This window comes from Amblyraja radiata, chromosome 6 (genome assembly GCF_010909765.2).
Source record: "Amblyraja radiata isolate CabotCenter1 chromosome 6, sAmbRad1.1.pri, whole genome shotgun sequence".
NCBI lineage: Eukaryota > Metazoa > Chordata > Chondrichthyes > Rajiformes > Rajidae > Amblyraja > Amblyraja radiata.
Window position 1 is genome coordinate 28,284,959 of NC_045961.1, and position 26,988 is coordinate 28,311,946.

General features: G+C 43.6%; 1 protein-coding gene across 2 annotated transcripts in view; it reads left to right on the forward strand.

Moving 5' to 3' along the window:
• Positions 1–3,028: 3,028 nt before the first annotated feature.
• Positions 3,029–26,988, forward strand: part of mtmr2 (myotubularin related protein 2) — a 59,351-nt gene continuing 35,391 nt past the window's right edge. The window contains exons 1-3 of one of the 2 annotated variants that reach the window (XM_033022375.1): positions 3,029–3,329; positions 19,626–19,725; positions 26,432–26,507. In XM_033022375.1, coding sequence (XP_032878266.1) covers positions 3,235–3,329; positions 19,626–19,725; positions 26,432–26,507 — 271 coding nt within the window. In that variant the 5' untranslated portion in view covers positions 3,029–3,234. The remainder of the gene's footprint in view (positions 3,330–19,625; positions 19,726–26,431; positions 26,508–26,988) is intronic. The other variant, XR_004412299.1, reaches the window with a different exon arrangement.

Genomic DNA, 26,988 nt, shown 5'->3' on the forward strand with positions numbered 1-26,988 from the left:
TACCTGAAGGTAGCGGGGAGATGAGTGTGTGGCCAGGATGATGTGGGTCCTTGATGATGCTGCCAGCCTTTTTGAGGCAGCGACTGTGATAGATCCCCTTGATAGTAGGGAGGTCAGAGCCGATGATGGACTGGGCAGTGCTTACTACTTTTTGTAGTCTTTTCCGCTCCTGGGCGCTCAAGTTGCCGAACCAAGCCACGATGCAACCGCATGCTCTCTACTGTGCACCTGTAGAAGTTAGAGAGAGTCCCCCTTGACATACCGACTCTCTGCAATCTTCTCAGGAAGTAGAGGCGCTGATGTGCTTTCCTTATAATTGCATCAGTGTTCTCGGAGCAGGAGAGATCTTCAGAAATATGCACGCCCAGGAATTTGAAGCTCTTGACATAAACGGGACTGTGGGTCCCCATCCTACCCCTTCCAAAGTCCACAATCAGTTCCTTGGTTTTGCTGGTGTTGAGGGCCAGGTTATTGTGCTGGCACCATATGGTCAGTCGGTCGATCTCTCTTCTAAACTCTGACTCGTCCCCATCAGTGATACGTCCCACAACAGTGGTGTCGTCAGCGAACTTGATGATGGAGTTCACACTATGACTAGCTACGCAGTCATGAGTATAGAGTAAGTACAGCAAAGGGCTGAGCATGCAGCCTTGAGGTGCTCCCGTGCTGATTGTTATTGAGGTTAACACATCTCCACCAATACGAACAGTCGGTGGTCTGTGAATGAGGAAGTCGTGGACCCAATTGCAGAGGGATGCGCAGAGACCCAGATCTGAGAGCTTGGTAACCAACTTACTGCAGCACAACAGAATATGTAAACATAGTACACTGTAAACAATGTATACAGTACACTGCAGCAATGTTTATTTTTGCTACTGCAAGCTAAAAATATTAAAGACCGCGTTACATTTTAATAGAGTACCATTGAAAATATGTCAATAGAAGTGATTAGTTGCCTATTGCAATGAATCCTTGGAGATTGAGAGGGGACATTGGAAAGACCTGGAGAAAGCTGGGAGGAATGCAAAAAGGGTACCTGAAGTTGCTCTGGCCAAAATAATTAAGAGAGAATTCCGAGACTTTTATCAATATATTAGATAGGGAAAGAGTATGACCACTCCGGGACCAAAAGGGGTCTTTGTGTGTTAAGCCAGGGAATATGTATGGTGTTCTAAATGAATACTTTGCATCGGTATTCACCAGGGAGAAGAATGGGGAGGATGCAGAGTTACAGAGGTATACCCTGATAGTCTCGAACATGAAAGGGGAAGTGTCAGAAATATTGACACATTGATGAACAAATCCCAAGGGCCTGATGAAGTCTACCTCAGGGTGTAATTGGAAGCAAGGGAGGAGATTGCCAGGACTCTGACAGGGATGTTTACACGGGTGAGATACTGGTAGACTGGAGGGTAGCTAATGTTTTGAGTTGCAAAATTTTGAAAAAAGGCTGAATTTTTTTTTAATTTCTCACGCTCAAAAAAATAAAAATAAAGAAAGTAACAATTCAATTTGCCCAAGGCTTCCAAATCTCCTCCATTCTGAATTACTGAATGGATGGGGGGTGGAGGTGACAGCAGGTGGAGAGATAGTGGGGAAAAAAGGGAGCACACCGGGACAAGTTGAATCAGTTGTGATCTTATTGAACGACAATACTAGTTCAAGGGACCAATTGGGGGGAAGAATTCCTTTCACAGCATGTGGGGAGTCTGGCCCGGGTCAGCGCAAGCAGGAGCGTTGAGAAGGAGGTGGTCAGGGATCATGCCAGCAACTCACTCACTCACAGCTGCTGTGGCGCTCCGGGCACGGAGCCACCGCATTGTGGCCGGGGAGGGCAGTAACTCGGTGGGCTGCGAGCAGCCACCGGAACCTCAGAACCTTCTGCCGGCCTGCTCAATTCTGGCAGTGCTCTCCATCTGAGCACCTCTCTCCTGCCACTCGCCGGCCTCTCTCATGTCAGCCGCTTCCCGCAAATCCTTAAATTCCTACTGCCGCTGGGAGCAAGACATGGTCTCGCTTGCTGCGCTGGGTGACACTGCATGGCATTCACTGCCCGGTCTGTGTCTTTCAATGTAGACCGGTCAGTGAGGGGACCAGCTCAAGAGCGAGTCAGTGGGCGATGGATAACAGTACAGCGGGCGGTGGAGCTTACTCCTGTGTCAGCGCGGTCACGGGACCAATTGAGGTTTCTTAAGACAATCCATGTTTGAAAAACCCGCCAAAAACCTGCGCTGCGCATGCGCAGTATGCTGGTGCGCATGCGCAGTGTAAAGTCCCAGGTGCAAAGGCAGAATTTCAGCTGCCTTCAGCGTCGACGGCACGTGAGCTGCACATACTTTAGCGTGTGGACAGATACATTTATAGAAGTCCATGTAAAACATATAAGATTATTAAGGGTTTGGACACACTAGAGGTAGGAAACATGTTCAGCTGCCAAATCCTAGAAATATTCAGCATCTGAGGAAAGAGAATAATTAACATTTTCAGTTGGAAGAATATTAAAAATGCCAGCAATAACTGTTATACCCCTTAAGATCACTTGTGCTGAAGGCAAATCACTCCCCATTGACACCCCATCTTACTAGCACTGACTCCACTCAACTTCCTGCCTTAGTTTCCAAACACATTGGTCCCACATTGACATCTGTTGGGCCCAGACCAACAACAGCGCCCTCTGCTGGTAGTTCCCGACATCGACTCCACAGCGCCTCCGCTGGTGGTTCCCTGCACTGACTCCACAGCGCCTCCACTGGCGGTTCCTGGCACTGACTCCACAGCGCCTCCACTGGTGGTTCCCTGCACTGACTCCACAACGCCTCCCACTGGTGGTTCCCTGCACTGACTCCACAGCGCCTCCACTGGTGGTTCCCTGCACTGACTCCACAGCGCCTCCACTGGTGGTTCCCTGCACTGACTCCACAGCGCCTCCACTGGCGGTTCCTGGCACTGACCACAGCGCCTCCACTGGCGGTTCCTGGCACTGACTCCACCGCGCCACCCTGCACTGACTCCACAGCGCCCTCAGCTGGCGATTCCAGGCGCTGGCACTTTCATCCCCCGGGGGTCCCGGCGCTGACGCCGCTTCCTCGCCCGTGGCGGCGGCGGTTGGTAGGCGGGTGCTCGCTCACACGCTCGCGGCGCTGCTGCGGCCTGACTGGGACTGTGAGTGAGTGAGGAGCGGCAGCGGCGGCAGCAGCGGGACCGGGACTCGCCCCGCGGGCGGATCGCGCCGAGATGGAGAAGAGCGCCAGTTACGGGAGCATCTCATCCAGTCAGTCGCTGCCCACGAGCGGCTCCAGGCCGCCCAGCACCGGCTCCGGTGGCAGCAGGTGGGACAGCGGGGAATTATTACCCAACCCTCGGGGTATTGGCGTCCCGGGAAAGTCGGCATTTACTGACCACCCCAAGGTGCCCTGGGCATGAACATGGAGATGGGTCGCAGATGTAGATGGGGTTGGGGTTGGGGTTGGAGATGGAGATGGAGATGGGGATGGGGTTGGAGATGCAGATGCAGATGGAGATGGGGATGAGGATGGGGTTGGGGTTGGAGATGCAGATGGAGATGGGGATGGAGCTCTCCTCTTGCTGGGGAAGACACAAAGTGCTGCAGTAACTCAGCGGGTCAGGCAGCATCTCTGGAGAACGTTGAGAGGTGACATCTCAGGTCGGGACTGTCCTTCAGATGGTCAGGACATGGTGGTGGAGCAAGAACACAGCAGGAATCACAGAGGGGCGCAGAGAGTTAGAGATGCTCCAGAGATGCTGCCTGACCCACTGGGTTACTCCAGCACCTTGTGTTCTTTTGTAACCCAGCATCTGCAGTCCCTAGTTTCTCCCCCTCCTCTTGACCGGCTCCCCTCCTCTCGCTGCCGCTGGTCATATTGCTACCATGTTGGCGGGGAGAGAAGGAGGAATACCACGATTTGGATCCAGCCACATGTGTTTCCAAACCATGGTGGGGGACGTGAGTGGTGTTTACGTGCATCTGCCCTTCTTGGTAGTTGGAAGTTGTTGCCAGAGTGCCCTGGCAAAGTGAATTCCGCACCTTGTGCAAATGAGCGAGGGAGCGTTGAGAATAGTCAATGATAAACGTACTGAGCTACACTTACCCAAAGAAGTGTAGAAAGCTGTGTCACGTTCTTGGCTTGTCCCTTGTAAATGGTGGGAAGACCTTGGGCAGCCAAGAGGTACCCATTCTCTGGCCTGATCCTGTGTGCACTGGTAACTCTCAAAAGGTCACCTCTTGATGCAATCGTTTTGAATGTCTGTAGGTAGACTGTTAGATGCTTAAGCTGTAAATTTGCAGTCTATAACATTCTTGTGGTTCAAATGGCACTCGCCCTTATTATCCCGGCCTGGGTGTTTGTCAAGGACTTCTTGTATATAGTGATGGCCTAACCCTAACTCATTTTCTGAAAAGTTATGAAGTTTTGCATGCAATTGTCAGCAAATAGACTAACTTCTGACTGAGTTAGTTGTGCTTTGGTCTTGGTTCTGAAGAACATTTGGGGGTTGAGATGTTTGAACATGAAGTACAGACATTTTCCTTTGTGTGCCTCTGTAGTTTCCCCATGTTAATTCCACAGTTCCATCTTTTGATTTGATTCCATCGTCAGAAATAGTGCCTTTTATCAAGAGCAATTTTGAAGTGTGGGAGACAGGTATTTTTAAGGCCATGTAATAGGAGCAGAATTAGACCATTAGGCTCATCAAGTCTGCTCTGCCATTCAATCATGGCTGATCTATCTCTCCCTCTTCTTGCCATACTCTTGCCTTCTCCCCATAACCCCTGACACCCATAGTAATGAAGAATCTATCTATATCTGCATTATTATCCATTGACGGCCTCCACAGCCTTCTGTGGCACAGAATACAGCAGATTCACCACCCTTTGACTTACGAAATTCGGCCTCATCTCCTTTCTAAAGAAACGTCCTTTAATTCTGAGGTTATGACGTCTAGTCCTTCCCATTAGTGGAAACATCATCTCCACATCCACTCTATCCAAGCCTGTCAGATTTTCGTTCATAGAATGCAGATATCAATAGCCATTTTACCATCCACCCCTAACTGCCCCTCCCTAGGTAATTAAGAATCAATAACTGCTTTACGTCACATTTGGTCAGACAGGATAAGGGTAGTTGATTTTCTTCCACAAGTATAGTCTTAGAGTACAATAATAATTTGGATGGTTTTATGATCCCCTCATTTTAAAGTCACTCTTTTACGATGCAAGCATTTGTTTTAGATTCCATATTGATTTAAATACTTAAATATAAGTTTCCAAGCTGACGATGGGATTTGAATTCCAGGAGCAGTAGTCAAGAATGCAGGTCTATCAACTAAACTACTGTCTGTGGTGTGTGGAAGGGAGGGAATGCACGATAGAGGGAGTATTAGGAAGATGGTGGGGAATGATGAGAAACTAGGAAGAAGATAGTGAGATAACAGTAGGAGAGAAATAGGGAGGAAGTGGGGAAAGGAGATATAAAACCTAGTGAAGAAAACAGCATGATCTGTACAGGTCTGGTTTGTATAGGTCAGTTGCTGGTACATTTAATAATATTGCTGCAATTAGATATGTTGGTTAACACTAACAATTATCAATTACTTTTCCAAGAGCACATGTTGATATTTGTTTATACCTGAAGTGAGTACCTTAAAATTGTAATGTTTGGAATATTTGTCTTCAAAAAATCTACTTTTTATTTATAGTTTGATGGTTGCACGTATGGCTTGATATTTCACATAGAGTAAATAGTTATGTTTGAATGTGTTAAGGTATTTCAATGCACAGGGAATGTTAAACATTGATATAAGGAGCTGAAGGTATTTCAGTGTAATTCTTATCATAAGCTGATGTAACAGCCAGCAAATTGTTGTTGGTTTAGCCAATGCACAGTAACTTCCAGTACTTAGAATTGTCTAAAGTTTGGAGTGTCCTTTTGAAATAATGTGTCAGGCTTTATGTTGGTAATAGACAGTTTTGGTGCTATCCAAGTACTTGTTCATTGCTTGGTCCACGTTGGAAACATTTACATGGCCTCTAAAAGCAATAATTAGCTAGACTTGGAGTTTACTGTTTCAATTGAGCAGTGCTTTTTGGATGTTTGGAATGTTTTTAAAGATAATTCATGGTAAGTGTTCATAGATGAGAGTATCTTTACTGAAGGGAGGTGGGGGTGGGTAGGGCAAAGTCTTGGAAATGATATCTGAAAACAGTTGAGGGGGGTGATTGTCAGATGGGTAAAGGTAGTGACAAAGGCAAGGGTGTAAAGGGGGTAAAGTAATGTTGGATAAGGAGAGGAGGAGTGAAATGTAAAGTCAGAGGGAGAGATATGGATGGGAGGGGGAAATTGAGGATAAAAGGTAACATGGCAATGAAGAAGGGCGCAGTCAGAATGTTAAAGGAAGTTAAATTAGTTACCAACCAGGAGTTCCAGCAGTTTGGTGATCACTGTTTACAGCAAGGGTTCCCAAACTGGGGTAAATGTTGCCAACCCAGGGGGTAAATTTGTTGATTCTGGATTTGTACATATTTTTTCTCATTGACTGTTCCTAAATAAGTGAAATAACATTGTTATGTGCTATTAAAGTTGCCAGGGGTAAACAGGACAAAAAAGGTTGGGAACCCCTGGTTTACAGGCTGCTGTACCTTCTTCCTAACGGTGGAAGCAATATGAGAGCTTTGGCTAGGGTGCTGTGAGTCTTTGATTTCACCACTTTTTTAAGGCAGCACCTCGTGTCGATCCCTTTGATGGTGGGAGGTTAGTACCACTGATGGACCGGGCAATGTGTTCCCCACTGTAATCTCCTTCAAGGTGTTCCAGTTACCAAAACAGATTGTGATGCAGCCAGTCAGTATGCAATCTACTGTATACCTGTAAAGGTTTGATAGATTATTTGACCACATGCTGAATCATCTCAATCTTCTGAAGAAGAAGTAGAGGCATTGATAAGGTTTCTTTATGTTTGCAACAATGTGCTGTGCCCAGGGCAGATCTTCAGAGATCGGCATGCCTGGTAACTTGAAGTTGTTGACTACTGCCATCTCGTCGAAAAGACAGGTTCATGGATCCTTGGCTTTCCCTCCCTGAAGTCGACAATCAGCTCCTTGGTCTTGCTAATGTCCAGTACAAGATTGAAAAGAGCTAGAACAACAATCAAATTTTCAATCTCCTCCATATTCTCTGACTCGTCATTTGCCATTAATAGACCAAAAAGGGTGGCATCATCTTTTAAAGATGGCATTGGAGCTGTGCCTGGCTACACAGTTATGGGTGTAGAGAGAGCAGAGCAGGGGACCAAACACGCCACTATGAGGTGCTCCTGTGTTGATGGTAATCGAGGAGGAAGTGTTGTTGTCAATCTGTACTGATGGTGATCTTCCAGCAAGGAAATCGAGGGACAAACAGAGACCCAGTTCTGAATTTGATTCGTTTAGGGAGGATGATGGTGTTGAACGCCAATCTGTAGTCGATGGACAATAGTATGTGTTTTTATTGTCCAAGTAGTCCTGTACAGAGTGGAAAGCCTGCAAGATGACATTCCCTGTTGATCTGTTGTGGCAGTGGGTGAATTGTACTACGTCCAGATCCTGACCACGGCAGGTGTTGATATGTGTCATGACAAACCTCTCAAAGTCACTTCACCACAGCTGACAGTGCCACTGGTCCGTAGTCATTGAGGCGTGTCACTGCTCTTCATGGATGTTCTCTTACAGCAGTCTTGAAATGTACCACATAAAAACTATTCCTGCTTCAATTCTGTTCTGACCTACGTTTTAATCCCTTGATGAATTTCGTCTCTGTTCAGCAACCTTATTTCAAGGATTGGATGGTGATGGGTAATTTGAAACTTGTATACCTGCAGAAATCTGAGGTAGTTGCATTGCTCCCTTAAACCTGCATGGCTCCTTTAAGGGTGGCACAGTGACGCAACGGTAGAGTTGCGCCAGAGACCCAGATTTGATCCTGACTACGGATGCTGTCTGTATGGAGTTTGTGTGGTCTCACTGAGACTGCGTGGGTTTTCTCCGGGTGCTCCAATTTCCTCCGTCATCCCAAAGACATGCACATTTGTAGGTTAATTGGCTTCTGTAACTTATCCCTAGTGTGTAGGATAAAGTCAAGTTCAATTTTATTCGTCACATACACCCGAAGGTGCAATGAAATGAATTTGCCAGCAGAGATACATTTAAAAAGAACACACAATACACAATAAAATTGAACACAAATATCCACCACAGCATTCTTCACTGTGGTGGAAGGCACAAAGTTCAGCCAGTCCTCCTTCCTTGTTCACCCGTGGCCGGGGCCATGAACGGTCGACACACTCCGCGGCTTGGAGTGGCGGCTTCAGGATGTTATAGTCCTAATGTAAGGGTGATCACTGGTCTGTGAGCCGAAGAGCCTGTTTCTACACGGCATCTGTAAACTAGACTCTAACTAAATGAAACAATGTTATATTCCTGTTTTGTAAGTATGCTGAGAAATTGTGACTATTAGTAAACAACAAAGTAAACAAAATTTACTGCTGACAGGCCACAAATGTGGTTAAAATCACGTAACAATTGTGTGGAAAAACGCTACGTGTATTTAAACTTAAATGTTATATATGTGGAATATATATCGGAGCAAGCCGTCAGTACCTGGAGATCTTGCTCTGCTAATCGTCATGGTCACAGTTGATCGTCTGCCTCTGATTCCGTTTTTTTGCACCTTCCCCACTGCTCTCGATTGCCTGCAATATCCAGCAATCTTTTGACATATTGTAAATGCTCCGTGACTAATCTCCACATCACCAGAGACAGAGAATTCCAACAATTCACCACCATTCAGAGTGAAGTTATTTCTCCCGTCTCAGTCCTAGCTGGTTCGCCCCATGTACTGTGACTCCTGGTTCCACACTCACTGGATAGGGGATACATGCTCTCCACGTCAGTCTGTCAAACCTTGTATGAATTTTGAGTTTCAGAAAGATCCACACAGATAAAGAACAATACCCCACCAACATTCACTAACTGAAGAAATTTGGGATGTTAATTGATGTAAAATATACAGTTCTCTGTCTTGCAATTTTATCAACAAACATACAGAACGATTAAAATACTAATGCATGCTCTAGGATTACCAGTACTGGGTTTATTTTTTACTAACCATCACCTGTTTCTCACCTCCTGTCTGTCTTTTAATTATTTCCTCTTGTTCCTCTGCCCACTGGCATTCTAGTTGCAATACGTTCCATCCTTTCCTAGTGCTTTCCTTGTTTCTTAACTCTATACCCTTCTTACATACAGTATCCATCTAACTTCGAACTCTACTTTCCTCATGCTTCTCCTCTGTTCCTGCTTTCCATGTTTTAATTCCTTTCTTCCATTTCTTTCCTGTCTTCCTTTCCCATATCAACATCTCTACATTCCATGTTCCCCCTACTGGCCAGGCTTCATCCATTAACCATTTGGTCAACTTGTAACTTAACATTCTACATTTCTTATTATACCTAGGATTCAAATAACACATATGTTGGACTGTTATCCAGAGCATTCCCCATAGATAGATAGAAAGAAAGAGGAAGAGAAAGAGAAAACAGACTTCTTAATTCCGAATCGTTCCAAATATATCAACCAGGCCGACTCGCTACTCGAGACCCCAGTTTCTCAATTTGGCTGACTTTTTAACTCTTTAATATACGACCCAAGTGTCTCAACGAAGCAGACCCGCTATCCAAGACCCCCGTTTCTCAACCTGGCAGACGTCTTATCCCTTAAAATAAGCCCCAAGTGTCTCAACGAAGCAGACCCGCTATCCGTGACCCCCGTTTCTCAACCTGGCAGACTCCTTAACTCTTAAAATAAGCCCCAAATGTCTCAACGAAGCAGACCCGCTATCCGTGACCCCCGTTTCTCAACCTGGCAGACTCCTTAACTCTTAAAATAAGCCCCAAGTGTCTCAACGAAGCAGACCCGCTATCCAAGACCCCCGTTTCTCAACCTGGCAGACTCCTTAACTCTTAAAATAAGCCCCAAGTGTCTCAACGAAGCAGACCCGCTATCCAAGACCCCCGTTTCTCAACCTGGCAGACTTCTTAAATCTTTAATATACAACGCCACTTATTTCTGAATCCGACAACTCTTCAGATGTCTCAATAAGCCAGACGCACACCTCAACCCCCCATTCTCAACCCGACAAATCACGGATGTCTCAATGAGGCCTATGAGCCCTTAGTAGAGATAGATTAAAAAAAAAAAGAAAACAAAGAGAGATAGAAAGAGAAACCGCTCAAGTCCTTCTTAAAAATATACACAAGCCCTTCTTAAAAATACATGCACAATTCTGTCTTAAAAATACATACACAATCCCTTCTTAAAAAAAAAACATATAAAGCCCAACTGGTCTTACCTGTGTCTGTTTCTAAGAACCTCGGCAGGGAACCAATTCAATGTCCGCTGAAGGATCACAGACGTTCCCGGGAGTTTCTAGGGAGTCGGTCTTACAAGGGGGCCGATAGAGCTCAGTTATCTCCCTTCCAATCCCGGCAACCTCTGCAACCTCTTGCACAGTCAGCTGTTGATGTGGTCCCAGCGAGGCCTGCATAACTACGCCAATGAAAAAGCTACTTTATTAACTACTAAACCAGGTTCGCTTCTTAATAAACAGACACCACACAAACTGTTTGGTAGACCAGATCAAAACTTTACTTAACATCGGCCGATGGAAGGAGGGAGGACTCCAGTCAAGTAACCATTACAGACACTTGACCGTCCTCCGTTCACCTCCTCTGAACAACAGAATTACATTGCCTTAAATAGGGTTTTTTTGTCCCCTTAGCACATTTCACAGACATTAATCATGGTCAGAGGTACAGGAAAAGGTTTCCACAGAATGCATCACATCAAAGGCCTTTGTTTACATAGTACAAGATAACATTGGCCATTTGGTTTACGACATTTTATCTTTCCACTTCCCTGTTCCTCTCTCGTCCTTCATAAACATTGGCTATTTGGATAATGCCATTTTATCTTCACAGAGATCACCCTAGCTGTTTCGCTGCTTCCTCGCTGTCATTTGGTCCCTCATAAACATAGGCCATTTGGTTTATGGCATCTTACTTCAAAGATGTGACTAGCTGTTTCTCTCTTCCTTTCTCGCCTCCTCCCCCATAACATTGGCCATTTGGTTTATGGCATCTTTCTTCAAAGAGATCTCTCTAGCTTCTCCTCTCTGCTTGTCACTTGGGAGACAATGTTATGGTGTTTATTATCCCACACACTGCAACCTGAGGCAAGCCTAATTTGAGACTAAATATAAGCTGTAAGCTAGCCCAGAAACCTATTTTAATATCTTCTTATATTTTAACTAAAATTCAGCTTCATCATTCCATCCTTTTATCAAATTTTTGATAACAACTACAGTCCTTGCTGAGTACATACGAAAACCATAACATCTCATCAGACAAATTAATAGTACACTAGTAACACAATCATTTCATAGTGGACAATCGTTCCACAAGTCCCTCCAAACATTTTAAATGGCCACCAACCTCCCCCGGACGTGACACTAAGATACTACCATAGGACAGGAAAAGGATCATAAAAATTGCTCAGCCTTTATTCGGCTTCGCTTGGAATTCCCCGTGTGCTGGTGTAACTGGTTCATGCTTCTCTTGTGTGGCACTGCATTTGCAACATAACAATGCCTGTCACAAATATACTGTTTCCTAAAAATACACCAGTGCCTTGGTTGTGGCAAAAACAGGTAGATTTAACTGGCCTTTGCAGACCTCTTACTGTCTGTAGTCAGGTTATCTTTGCTGCGCTTGTCATGTTTGACTTCAATCTTGTTTAAAAGGAGGTGTGTACCATCCTTTAAATGTGGGTTAGTCCGCAAGCTTGCCATTCTGAAGAAAGTTCAGTCCATGTGGGCTGGGCCACCCCAGAATAAAGGGTGCATCAATAGCCCATAGTCCTTGTTTCCACAAACTGTTCACAGTCAATCAAATGTATCCAGCGACGATGATCTTCAATCTTTACAGCAGTTCATGTTGTTAGCAACACTTGGTTGTTCTTTTCAATACAGTCTCAATTTCTTCTTGTCCCAGCACCATCATCGTATAGCTTTTATGGCTTCCAGCAAAGCTCCTCCATCCTGAGAATGTAGATCTGGCAAGACATGGGTTAATTGCCGTCCATACATAATTAGTTAATTGCCCAGGGCCTGTAAGTGGCTTCCCCCCCCCCCCCCCTCTCCAGGGGGTGGACGCAACAGCTTTTCCTGCATCAATAAAAAGTTGTAAATCTTGTTCACCAGCTGAGTTTCTCCAGCACTTTTGTCTTCCTTTGATCCTCGTATCTCAGTTCCTTCTTAACACTTCCCTGTGAACTTATTCTTTAATCCAATTATATCCGAAGAGGCTCTCCCCACCTAAATATTCAATTCTCCAAATATGTTCTCTTCCCCAATCTACTTCCCTCAAACCCCCTTTTGTAAGTCATAAGACAATTTTTCATCTACCTAATTTCCCTCACACAGCACATGCTACAACATCTTTTTGTTTGCTTGAAAACAGTAATCTTGCTTCATTTGCATTTTAAAAGACAACCTCTGTTATCATATCAAAACAACCTTTCCCAAAATAACTCATTCAGAATCAGTAATCAATAATACATTTTCTTTTTCTCTGTAATTTTGACATTGCCAATCTCATTTAACACTTTAATCGGGAGGAGTCTTTTTTCAACTTGGTTCAAAAGATTTATAATCAACCAACACATTTTATCATTCGAGTATAGCTCCGCCCCCCATTCATGCCTGTTTCTTAACGGAGCACACCATAAACTGTCTGTGCCATTTGCATTTTAAAGGACAAACTTCTTAAAGCGACACACAACTTTGCTCATTGCTTCGAATTTCACACATTCCACATAAAAAACATTGTTTTACAAGCAGTACATATACAAAAACATTGTTTTACCAGCAGTATATATACAAAAACATTGTTTTACCAGCAGTATATAATATTTCATCTTCAAAGACATCTCTTTGTAATTTACTTTCCCTTTTTCTGACAAGATTTCTGTTTACCAAAATCCTGGTTACCTTACCCTAATTGGACATTGATCCAGATCATGATTAGTCAGACTCCCCTTGACTTTTCAGTCTCCCTACCTTATCCTCATTTCTCCATCAAATTTCCCTTCATCCCCAATTTTTTTATAACATAGTTGCCTGTCAGAAAAAGGATTTACCTCCGGGGTAATTTTGTTTTGCAATCCTCATTGACTCTTTCCACCATCCCAGATGCCTGTGGGTGGTGTACACAGTGAAATTGCAGTCGAATATTAAAATGTGCACATTTCTCCTTATTAATAGTGGCAATAAAATGAAGACCATTGTCTGAGTTTATGACATTAGGTAGGCCAAACCTGGGAATAACTTCTCTTAACAACAATGTTACCATAGTTTCAGCAGTATTATTAGTGGTTGGTAGAGCTTCACTCCGCCTGCTAAATAAATCTAAAATCACTAAGCAATATTTATAACACTGGGCCCTTTGGCATTTCAATAAGATCAATCTGTATGCATTCAAATGATCGTGATGGCATTGGCGTCACCCCTGAGGGTATCTTAAAATGGTTTGCCTGGATTACTTTGTTGGCAAATTTTACATTCAGAGGCCTGCCACCACGTTTCCTTTGTTATCCTATCCACCACGTTTCCTTTGTTATCCTATCATTCCCTCCTTACCAGCATGGGTAAGACGGGTAAAAATGTATCGAATACACCAACTTGTCCAAGCGGGGTGTGCTGAATCAATGGCACAGCCCTCCTGTTTCCATAGTTATTATTATATATAAGAGGCGTCCCTCTGTAATGTACATACCTCCTTCATGTTTGGCAAGACCGTTCTATTTGCTAGCATCTGTTTACGTGCTGTCACTACGCATTTGGATGTACAGGCTGCCTGTTTGGATACACTATCAGCAAATTCATTGTCCTTTGCTATAGGGTCCCCAGCACCAGTGTGTGCAGTACATTTAACAATGACCAGCTGTTCTGGTAGCATCAATGCGTTAAACAAATTACGCACAGAAAGGCATTCCCGTGCTCCCAATCCTGGGGAGCTTTGTAAGGTCAGAACTTCAAGGTATAGGGATGTTACTGACGGAACTGTCCCAGGTAAGTATGCCATTGCTACTGGTAGGGCATAGGTGGACATGTGGACATCTCCCAAAATTATCTAACTCCTCATCTTCATTACCAAATAGGGTCGTCGTGCCAGACATGAAGTCTCCTCCAGAGGATTTACCAGTACTGGGTTTATTTTTTACTAACCATCACCTGTTTCTCACCTCCTGTCTGTCTTTTAATTATTTCCTCTTGTTCCTCTGCCCACTGGCATTCTAGTTGCAATACGTTCCATCCTTTCCTAGTGCTTTCCTTGTTTCTTAACTCTATACCCTTCTTACATACAGTATCCATCTAACTTCGAACTCTACTTTCCTCATGCTTCTCCTCTGTTCCTGCTTTCCATGTTTTAATTCCTTTCTTCCATTTCTTTCCTGTCTTCCTTTCCCATATCAACATCTCTACATTCCATGTTCCCCCTACTGGCCAGGCTTCATCCATTAACCATTTGGTCAACTTGTAACTTAACATTCTACATTTCTTATTATACCTAGGATTCAAATAACACATATGTTGGACTGTTATCCAGAGCATTCCCCATAGATAGATAGAAAGAAAGAGGAAGAGAAAGAGAAAACAGACTTCTTAATTCCGAATCGTTCCAAATATATCAACCAGGCCGACTCGCTACTCGAGACCCCAGTTTCTCAATTTGGCTGACTTTTTAACTCTTTAATATACGACCCAAGTGTCTCAACGAAGCAGACCCGCTATCCAAGACCCCCGTTTCTCAACCTGGCAGACGTCTTATCCCTTAAAATAAGCCCCAAGTGTCTCAACGAAGCAGACCCGCTATCCGTGACCCCCGTTTCTCAACCTGGCAGACTCCTTAACTCTTAAAATAAGCCCCAAATGTCTCAACGAAGCAGACCCGCTATCCGTGACCCCCGTTTCTCAACCTGGCAGACTCCTTAACTCTTAAAATAAGCCCCAAGTGTCTCAACGAAGCAGACCCGCTATCCAAGACCCCCGTTTCTCAACCTGGCAGACTCCTTAACTCTTAAAATAAGCCCCAAGTGTCTCAACGAAGCAGACCCGCTATCCAAGACCCCCGTTTCTCAACCTGGCAGACTTCTTAAATCTTTAATATACAACGCCACTTATTTCTGAATCCGACAACTCTTCAGATGTCTCAATAAGCCAGACGCACACCTCAACCCCCCATTCTCAACCCGACAAATCACGGATGTCTCAATGAGGCCTATGAGCCCTTAGTAGAGATAGATTAAAAAAAAAAAAGAAAACAAAGAGAGATAGAAAGAGAAACCGCTCAAGTCCTTCTTAAAAATATACACAAGCCCTTCTTAAAAATACATGCACAATTCTGTCTTAAAAATACATACACAATCCCTTCTTAAAAAAAAAACATATAAAGCCCAACTGGTCTTACCTGTGTCTGTTTCTAAGAACCTCGGCAGGGAACCAATTCAATGTCCGCTGAAGGATCACAGACGTTCCCGGGAGTTTCTAGGGAGTCGGTCTTACAAGGGGGCCGATAGAGCTCAGTTATCTCCCTTCCAATCCCGGCAACCTCTGCAACCTCTTGCACAGTCAGCTGTTGATGTGGTCCCAGCGAGGCCTGCATAACTACGCCAATGAAAAAGCTACTTTATTAACTACTAAACCAGGTTCGCTTCTTAATAAACAGACACCACACAAACTGTTTGGTAGACCAGATCAAAACTTTACTTAACATCGGCCGATGGAAGGAGGGAGGACTCCAGTCAAGTAACCATTACAGACACTTGACCGTCCTCCGTTCACCTCCTCTGAACAACAGAATTACATTGCCTTAAATAGGGTTTTTTTGTCCCCTTAGCACATTTCACAGACATTAGTCATGGTCAGAGGTACAGGAAAAGGTTTCCACAGAATGCATCACATCAAAGGCCTTTGTTTACATAGTACAAGATAACATTGGCCATTTGGTTTACGACATTTTATCTTTCCACTTCCCTGTTCCTCTCTCGTCCTTCATAAACATTGGCTATTTGGATAATGCCATTTTATCTTCACAGAGATCACCCTAGCTGTTTCGCTGCTTCCTCGCTGTCATTTGGTCCCTCATAAACATAGGCCATTTGGTTTATGGCATCTTACTTCAAAGATGTGACTAGCTGTTTCTCTCTTCCTTTCTCGCCTCCTCCCCCATAACATTGGCCATTTGGTTTATGGCATCTTTCTTCAAAGAGATCTCTCTAGCTTCTCCTCTCTGCTTGTCACTTGGGAGACAATGTTATGGTGTTTATTATCCCACACACTGCAACCTGAGGCAAGCCTAATTTGAGACTAAATATAAGCTGTAAGCTAGCCCAGAAACCTATTTTAATATCTTCTTATATTTTAACTAAAATTCAGCTTCATCAATGATACCGTCCCTGTCCGATGAGTGCTGACCTTTCTTGAAAAAAAGTTGTGAGAGCCTTGTTGTGTCTATCGTAGACAGTGGATAGAGTTGGAGAGACACAGCAAATCACTGACAGCCTTGACGAGCACAGGTTCTTCAATGCTATGAAGGCCATCAATAGCCCAAACACCATAACTCCCAGCCCACAGAGGTCCAACAATGTAATAGAACCTGTGTATGTGATTTTCTTACTGCCTGATATTGAAGGTGGAACTCCAACCATTGATCACCAGGATTCTATGCAGGATCAAAGGGATGAGATGTCCTGTTAGTGAATTTGAAAGTGCTGTGTGTGCAGAGATTTCAACAATCTAGCTAAATCTAGATTGTCCAGTTTCATTTCTTGTAGGTCGTTTCCTCAATGAACATTGCAACTTTTCTTTGTTTTTTGTACAGTGTTGACAACATTTCTTTTTTAGCTTTCTATATGTTGTGGAGAAATGCTCATAGTGTTTCTTTCAATGTTAGAGGCGTGTGGGTTCAGCCCTTCAGCTTTTGAGCACCAAGTCACGACTAATGTTATATTTTTCTCAGAAGCTAAATATAAAAATCTTTGTGAACTTGAGTCGGATATGAAGAAGCAATTCTTTTGGTATCATAATTAACAGGACCCCTTCAAACAACATTAACAAAAGACAAGATCTATTTTATTTTTGTTTATGGGATCGTGCTGTCAATGTTTTAAAGTGATTATTTGTGAAGCCCTTGAGAGAAAGTTTGTCGTTGTGTGAGAGTATAAGAATCTGATGTGGATCCTGCAAATACCTCATTTTTCACTTGCCTTCTTTGCTGAAATCCGAAGATTCTGCAGTTCGTTCCCCAATTTAAAATATGACATTTTGCATGGCATTTCCTTTCAAAGGATGGGTTTTTTTTAAAGGGAGATTGCAATGATCTATTCAACATTTTTCAAAGCAAGTTTTTTTTTCCATTTGCTCTTTATATTTGGGGAATTTTATAATTAAACCATTATGTCTTTGCATTAAGGTATCCAATGCTTGATGAAATAACCATCACAGTGCAGCTTGACTGTTTTTAGCCTTGGGAGATCAGAATTTGACTTTTGCCTTGGATTTGGTCTGAATGCTGCTTCATTATCTGTGAGAAGAAATCCTTGTTGACTGCATTTGCATTTTCAATTGTTATGTTGATCAGGACATTTTATTAAAAAGCGACATTTCTATCGCTTTATTCATTAACCCTGTCTGGCTGCATTGTGAGAAATCTGTTTTTGCAACACTGGATCCAATTGTTCTGCTTTGAATTGCTATTTGGGTAGAAGGAGAGCATTGAAAAATCTTATGTTTAAAAGAGCCATTTGACTTGGAGCATATGTCAGATTTCCAAGAAAGTTAACCATTTTATTCCATTCACTCTTTACTGGTAATATTTTCTTTCTTACGTTTTATCTGTTTTCTTTTGCAAACTATTTTGGATTCTGCTTGCACTACTGATTAATGACATATAAAACAAAATCTTCTGACAGCTTTGGGGTATTAAATTTGTCATATCTGGTTATCAACTCACCAACTGTTGCAAATAGATATTGCTACTTTTACTATTTTAAACCTAATGGGCCTGTCCCACTTAGGCGACTTTTTAGGCAAGTGCAGGAGATCTCTGCGCTCGCCTCATGATCGCTACATGGTCGCTACATGTTCGCTGGTGGTCTCTGGTGAGTTTCCTTCATGGTCGCGAGGGGTTCCCGCATTTTGGGAACTAGTTGCGGCCTCGGTATGGTCGCAGAAAAATTTGGTCACCATGGAGAAAATCGATAATCCTGTAGTCGTAGGTGCAGTTGTAGTGGGGTCGCCATGTAGTTATGGGTTGTCGAGGTAGTCGTAGGTAGTTTTAGTTAATCGCCTTTGCTGACCGGTCATTTTCATTGGCTCATTGGGGAAAAAAAACGTAAGCATGAGTTTTCAGAACCAAGGATAATCTTGTAACACTGTAACAGTCGCCGTTACAGTTCCCGGTTTTTCAGGCGAACCTTGGTTAAACTATACAGTACTATATGTGGTTCTGGAGTTGGAATAATAGAATTACAGAGCAGTGATTCATACACCCATTTGGGATTGCTAGGACACTTAAAGAGAGAGCAAAGGCATTTATTTGTCATCTGCACTGGATCCGAATCAGAACCATGAAATACTTGCTGCTGTTTTCCGGGCACTATTACTAGAGTTAGATTTCTTGTCACTTACTTTGGGGTTATAAAGCTTTCTAATGTTCATATGGAGTAACATTGAAGAAGCATTTGAGAAGCATTGCTGTAGAGGCACAATTAGTGATTGGTGATTAGAATACAGAATATAACTTTACATTGGTGCTGTCAGAATGAATGAACTTGCAGGAGTTTGTGCGAAAAGGTATAACTTGGGTGTCCTAGTAGAATTATTTAAGGTTATGAATTGTTTTGATAGTAAAGGCATTAGACTGTAACATCAGAAACCATTAATATAAGAAAGTCATGAGGAAATCTAAGGAATGTGGAATTGAGTACCATAAGGATGTTGGATAAAGTTAGGAAGTGTTACCAAAGTGTACAAGGAGAAGGGAATAAGACATTGATAGGAATAGACAAGCAAGAATTGGAGGAGACTGAAGTGATTGAAAATTGTTATGGAATGAATGGCAGGGTCCCCAGGAGAACGCAAAGGAGGAACATTTTGTACTGGACTTCAACCTCAGTGGTTGCACAGGATGGGGGTGATGATCCTGGAGTCTTCTGTTCATTGATTTTGACCATCCATTTTGCATGACCCAAGTGTAGGGTAGCTATTGTTAACATGTTGCTTCCACTATTCACCATGTTATGAATAATTTGATCATAGCTGAAATTGTGGTGCAGCATACTGCAATGTTTTGTGAATCATTGTGGGCCAAAAGGCCTGTGCCTGTGTGTGTTGCACTCTACTATGTTCTATGAAATCAAGGTTGGTTCTAGTTTGAGGTTATTTTACACTATAGAATATGAATTGCTGCCTAAAGTAGCTTCTCGTCTCAACAAACTTTGTCCTTTCTTTCCATAGTGCCTCCTCGTCTGTATCTGAGCAGTCCGTGTACCACAAGGCCGATACCGTTATGTCTTCTGAGTCTGTTTCTTCGGCAGATTTTTCTTCTGATTTCAGGGTAGGTAACTGTTCCTTATGGTGCATTTCACTATATTTGTTTTTGATAAATTCACATAAATGCCAGCAAACTCATTCTGTACCTAAAAATATACTAAGGGATCAGCATTCAAAGCATTTTTTAATGCTTTCAAGCTTGTGTACTAAATGCTAGATTTGCATGTATTTAATAGCAAACCTGTAGATAAGTGTCCCTTGAGAAGGATTAAATAAAGAGCCACAGAACGTTACTTATTACTGTTCGATATAGCTAAGCATGTCATTGGTGCCTCAACCAGGAATTGCACAAGGCTAGAGTAAAGGGGCTGTTCCACTGCGGCGACCTAATCTGCGAGTTAAGAAGAGTGCCTTCGACCTTCAAGGTCGAGGGCACTCGCCTTGAAAACCTTGAGCTGGATCGACTGTCCGCGTTGAAACCGCGAGCGCACACACACACACACACACACACACACACACACCGCAAAGGCGGGGGCCAGGGAAAGCGGGGAAGGCAAAAGACGGCTGCCACAGTGTACGGTAAGTCCATTTGAGAGGGGGAGAGAAGTGGGGGGAAGGAGTGGAGACACTTTTAAGAAGTATACTAAAGTTTAGCGGGGATTTTACCTACCGGTCGGTTTTCTTTGGTCCTGAAAACTCCAATGAGCCAATCAAAATGCACGGTCCCCGAAGGAGATTGCCTACAGCTGCCCTCGACTGCCTGTAACTAAATAGCGGCCCCACTCCACTGCACTACGAGTCAAAAAGAACCGTGCCGACCAAATGTTACTCGCGGAAAAATTTTCAACATGCTGAAAATTTTTCCGCGACCTAGCTGAGGCCACGAGTAATCGGGAACTTCCCTCGAGCATGAAGGAGAGTTCCAATGACCTCCTAGGACCTCGTGTCGACCATGCTGCGAGTTTGAGTCGAGGGCATACTCGTCTAAACTCGCAGATTAGGTCGCCACAGTGGGACAGCCACTTTAGACCATCATGCATGTAAATTCCCACCTTTTTTTGTATTTCCTGTATGATTTAGTTATAATTGTTGTCTTTTTATTATGGTATGGACCAAAATTGACTGTTAATAATTAGTAAATATGACAATGTGTGCTGCAGTTTTAAATTAGTTAGTTCTGAATCATTTAATTAGAACCATTGGCAATGGATTCAAGGCACGGGTATCACATATTGATCTGATTTATAGTATTTGAAAAGAAAATGGATGAGAAAATATTTTAAAGCCTCTTTTGTGTTGGGGTTAGCTTTGACTTAAATTGTCATATGTAGGGTTTGATTTTGTTTTAAACCGTGGCAATATGGAACATGTGGTGGTTTATTATCCATTTCATAGTTAAATATTCCGGGGGGAAAAAAGATTTGCTTGCCAAATGGCCATTGCTGTTATTGGTCAAGTTTGTTCAATCTGCGCATGTTTGTTGCATGCTGCATTTAGAAGCTTATAAGATCGGTTGCAACTTTGGTTGCATTTTTCTTGGGTGGGACGGACAGGTGCTAATAAAAATTTGATTTTTGAACTTTTTTTCTAGCAAATAATTTTGATTATCAAGGAAGATCCTAACCAAAATACATACTGTACAGCAAAATTGACTAAAGTTATTGGTAGCAGAGCAATTCTCTTACTTTTGCTTGAAGCGACCCAAACGTTTGTCTCAACAATAATTGTTACACACTTTGAAAATGTCTTTTCATACTCTGAATTTTTAGAATCCTAACCTGTTCTTATCAGATGTCATGTGTAGACATTTTATAAAGGAAGGTTGCCAATTTCTCCTGTCACCTCTGGAATTGCAGCAGCCATTGCGGACATACAACAGGCCAGGGACTATCCATGCTATAACGTCTTCCTTGATGACGGTATCATTATTAGTTTTTAAGTGGTCACAGTTTTATTTTAGTACTTGTGGCTAGGTATTCTGATTAAAGTTAAAAATCTGAAAGAGCATTGTTTAGCCCAATTCATTAACTGTATAAATGAGTGGTAGGAATGGTTTACAAGCCCCCTAACAGCACTAACATGGGAGAGAGTATTAATAAAGTTTTAGCGGAAGTAATTCAGTAATCACGGGAGATGTCAGTTTGCATATACAGGTGCACAACCTTTTATCCGAAAGCCTTGGGACCAGACACTTTTCGTAATTCAGAATTTGTCGGTCTTCGGAATGGAATTTTTTTAGCGTAGATTTTAATGGCTGGCTCAGTGGTAGAGTGCTCGGCTCATATCCGCAAGGTCGCGAGTTTGCGCCTTGATCCCGGCAGTAAACTCGGTCGCGAGTTTGAGTCTTCAATGTAGTTTTTTCTTGCAGAATAAATGTTTGTATGAAATGCAGTGTAGGAGAGGTGTACTGACTGTGTGGGCAGAACTTTGGAAGTGATTGCCCACCAGTCTAAAAAGCCGCTGTGTCTCCCTGTCCCTGGGGCGATCAAACAGCACAATACCCCCCTCCCCCTCCAACTCCAGAGGAATCCGCTCCCCGATGGGCCGCTACGGCGACAAGTGGCAGTTTGCCCACAGCCCGAGCTGCGCCCCCTCATCCGCCACCCCAAGAACAAGACGTACCTTGCACACCATCAGCTTCTGCCCCTACGTGTTCCTCTGGAGTTGGAGCGGGGCTGGGCTGGAGTTGCTGCTGGCTGTGGGTCTCTGGGATCTCCGTGCTTGCAGTGGGCCTGGGGGTCGGTGTCCCGTTGGTCCTGACGTCTCCGGCCACCCCCCTGGACTGGAGCTGAGACTGGGAACTGCCCTTGCCCCCTCCCTCTGCAACTGCAAATAACCCCACTCTCCTGCAAGGGCGGTACAGTTCCCGGAGGATGGCAGGTGGCCGGAGACGTCAAGACCAACAGGAACCCGCTCCCCGATGGGCCCCTACGACGCCCCGAGCTGCGCCCCGTCATCCGCAACCCAGGTTCCTCTGTAGTTGGAGCGGGGCTGGGCTGGGCTGCTGTTGGCTGTGGGTCTCTGGGATCTCCGTGCTTGCAGTGGGCCTGGGGGTCGGTGTCCCGATGAGGGGGCGCAGCTCGGGGAACGGCTTCTGGTGGTCCTGACGTCTCCGACCAGTTTGCAGTTTTCCTCTGGAGTTGGAACGGGGCTGGGCTGCTGCTGGCTGTGGGTCTCTGGGATCTCTGTGCTTGCAGTGGGCCTGGGGGTCGGTGTCCCGTTGGTCCTGACGTCGCCGGTGACTGGCACGGTCCTGCTGCAATCGCCGACTTGAAGACAGTGCAAAGCCCCCGCGCCGGTGCAATGGGCGGGGAGCTGGAGAGGGGAGGGAAGGGGTCACACACATGGCCGGGAAGCAGAGGGGTGTAGGTGGGGTGAAACTGAAGCGAGCGACAATCTGCTGCTGCCTGCCCCGCTGAGTTAAAAAGTTCCCACGCAAGACTCACGAAACACTGTGTATCGTGAGTCTACCGTGGGAACTTTTTAACTCAGCGGGCAGGCAGCAGCATATTGTCAATTATTAACCCTCCCGCGCAATATACCCTCACCTTCTCTATTATGAATGGGGATTTAGTTCCCCTTTCTTCGAGGACCGAACGGAGGTTCCGCTGTCACCTCTGCGGGCCGCCCTCGGTGAACGTTTTCAAGGACCTTTCTTCAAGGACCGAAAAAATGGCCGCTATTCGGAGGTTTTCGTTATTTGGATCTTCGGATAAAAGGTTGTGCACCTGTATATATACTAGGAGGTGGTGAGTGTATGTAGTGAGCTGCCAGAAGAGGTGGTTGAGGCAGGGATTATTGCAACGTTTAAGAAACAGTTAGAGAGGTACGTGGATAGGACAGGTTTTGAGGGATTTGGGGCAGACGCAGACAATTTGGACTAGTGTAGCTGGGGCATGTTGGCGGGTGTGGGCAAGTTGGGCCAAAGGTCCTGTTTCCACGCTCTATGACTAGGAAGATCAAATTATCATAAATAGAGAAAATTGATTCAGTGCAGTTTTTGGGGGGGAAGTGTGACATGCATCTGACTGGGGAACAGGCTATTTAAGGTATTTTCTGAAAGCCTAATTAGTGATCTCAAAATAAGGAAAACTCGAGGGAAAGGTGATTAGAATATGGAATAGAAACACCTTTGCATTTTGTTAAAGAACAGCACATGTCAGTTGAAAGTTTTTTTGAAATTAAATAAAGGACAGGGGACAAATTAAAATTGGCAGCAGATTTGAAGATATGTTTGAGGTGATAAAATGAATGTTCTTCAAAACATATGCATTCAACATAGAACAGTGCAGCATAGGAACAGGGCTCTCAGTGAACAATTGCTGTGCCAACATGAAGGCAAGATCAACACATCTCAGCTTGTACATTATCCATATCCCTCTATTTCCTGCATATTCATGTGCTTATCCAAAAATTGCTTAAATGTCACCATTGTCTGTGCCTGCACCACTGTCCCTGGCAGCATGTTCCAGGCACTTACCACCCTCTGTGTGTGTTTGCACCTCTTACCATAAAGTTATGTGCTCTGGTATTCGATACTTCCATTCTTGGGGAAAAGGTTCTGACTCTATACCCTATCTATGCCTCGTAATTTTATATACCGTTATTAGGTCTCCCCGCAACCTCCCGCATTCCAGAGAAAACAATCCAAGTATGTCCAACCTTTCCCTGTAGCTAATACCCTCATATTCCAGGCATCATTCTGGTAAATCTCCAGTGCACCCTTTCCAAGGTGCATCAAACTAAAAATCCCAGCATATTGTTTTTTGTAATTCATCCTGATTCACTGAAATATAGTTCAAGAATATTTGAATTTTAAACAAAGGTTTGAAACATGGCTACTTTATTTAAAGTCATTAAGTAATCATAAAAGCATGTGACAATACAAAACTGTACCCTGTAATATAAGTAAGTGGTATTAATGCCAAACTTAGTCATGGATGTTTAAAACTGTAAAGGAACAATAGTTTTGAAAATTAGACAATGTGTGTCAACTACACAAGTGTATGGCAATGAAGAAAAATGTTGGATGGAGACATTGGAGTTATGGGCCTGTCCCACTTAGGCAACTGCAGGAGACTTTGCAGTCGCCACATGTTCGCCACATGTTTGCGGGTGGTTGCCGGGGAGTCGCCTTCATGGTCGTGAGGAGTTCCCGCATTCTAGGAACTAGTCGTGGCCTCATTATGGTCGCTGAGAATTTTTAAACATGTTAAAAAATTAACGGCGACTAGAATTAAGCCGCCATGGAGAGTAGCAAAAGTTCTCGAGCCGTAGGTGGGTCACAAGGAGGTCCTAGTGGGTCGCCAGGAGGTGGAAGGTTCTCTTAGGTTCTCGTAGGTTGTAGCCGGTGCTGACCAGTGAATTTCATTGGCTCATTGGGGGAAGAAAACGTAAGCAGTAGTTTTCAGAACCAAGGATAACCGACCGGTAATGTTAAATGTCTGCCGAGCTTCACAGCCGTGTATCTCTGGCTTCTTAAAAGTTCTCTGGCTTCTTAACAGTTGTCTCCACTCCTTCTCCCTCCTTCTCCCCCCTTCTTTCCCCCCCCCTCCCTCTTTTAAAGGACTTACCGTACACTGTGCTAGCCGTCTTGATTACAGCGCCAACCTTGGCTTTGCACCGTGTGAATTTCAGACAGCGCTCCCCCCACTTGCCCTGGCCCCCGCCTTTGCGATGTGTTTGCATGTGTGTGTGTGTGTGTGTGTGTTCCACTTTGACAGTCGCCGTTCCAGTTGCCGGTTTTTCAGGCGACTGCTGGCAACTTGACAGAAACCCCTGAAAAATCGCCTAAGTGGGACAGGCCCATTAGTTTCACAGAGTTAGTAAGGAACAGCTAACTTGTATGAGCATGCGGTGACAATCACTTCTTGAGAACTTTATACTCTGATTTACTGTTCCCAGCTACAAGATTTACTCTGCCTGCCAATTGTCATGTGTACGTTCATTGTAAAGATCTTTATTCCTTAATCCCAGTTCTTGCAGCATATCCAGTGGAAACACCTGCATTACTGTAGATTCCTGAATAAACAAAATGTCATATCAGTAGATTACACTGTTTCCTTTGTTTTGTCTTGTGAACAAACCAGCTAATGACCAAACCATTGTTATTCAAAGTCATTCCATTTGCGCACACACTAAGTTTTTGATGATCTCTCTTTCCGGAATCTTTCCAAAGCCTGTTGCAGGTCCATACAAGGAGCATTCACGTAAACTTGCTGTTTACAATGCTAATGACCTTTAAAAAAAGATTTGGATTCACATTTTCTGTCCTTAACAAACCTACACAGATGAAATTTGTAATTAAATCAGTATCTGATTAATTGAAATAAAACCAGGAAATACTCAACAGATCGGAAATTATCAAGATGTAACATTTCAGATTGATCTTGTATTTGAGCTCGTTATTTAAAATGTTTTTTATTAATGTTTTTTCCAGTTTTCTTCATTGTTTTCTCCCCACAGGCCATTATATATATATTTTTTCCTGCCTTTTGCAGACCTATTCGTATTTGTGTGCATTTTTTCCCTTGCAATAACCAGTCACTTAAACTGTTACTCCACTTGTTTTGTTGTTTCTCAGCATTACACCACTGCAGCCTGGTACTGTAACTTAGCATCAGGTTCTGCCTTCTGTTTCCTTAGACTGGAGCTTGTTGACAATACCTGTAGTACAGAAATATTTCTCTTTTTTTTTAACTGTAGCTAACTTTAAGAAACAAATGTTCTCTTGCCACATCAGGTCATAAGTTTGTATGTTCTGGTTTTAGGTTTTAAGGGATGGCAATAAACTGGCTCAAATGGAAGAGGCACCATTGCTACCAGGAGAATCTATGAAAGATATGGGTATGTACAAACAATGCTGAATGCATCAAATCTCTTCAACTTTTAAAACGCTGTTCTGAAGTAGAAAATTAACTGGTGTTACTATGATTAATTAAGTGTTTTTATTTTTAGATGAATATCAAAACAGATTCATAATGTTTAAAACTAGAAATAATTGTAATTTGGGGTTCTTCAACTTCTATGCCTTTCAGCACAGTATTCAAAAGTATTTTAGAATAAAATTTGACATTAGTTGCTGTACCTATGGCTACAACCTTTTCAGAGATACAACATGGAAACAGACCTTTCAGCCCACCGAGTCCCCACCAATCATTGATCACCTGTTCACACTAGTTCTAAGTTATCTCACTTTCTCATCCACTCCATACACATTAGGGACAATTTGCAGAAGAGCTGCTGAACATCACCTTTGAAACTTCTGGCCACATTCTGCAAGTTTTGGCCTGTTGTCATTGGAAATATTTCCATGGGTGTGTTTTGC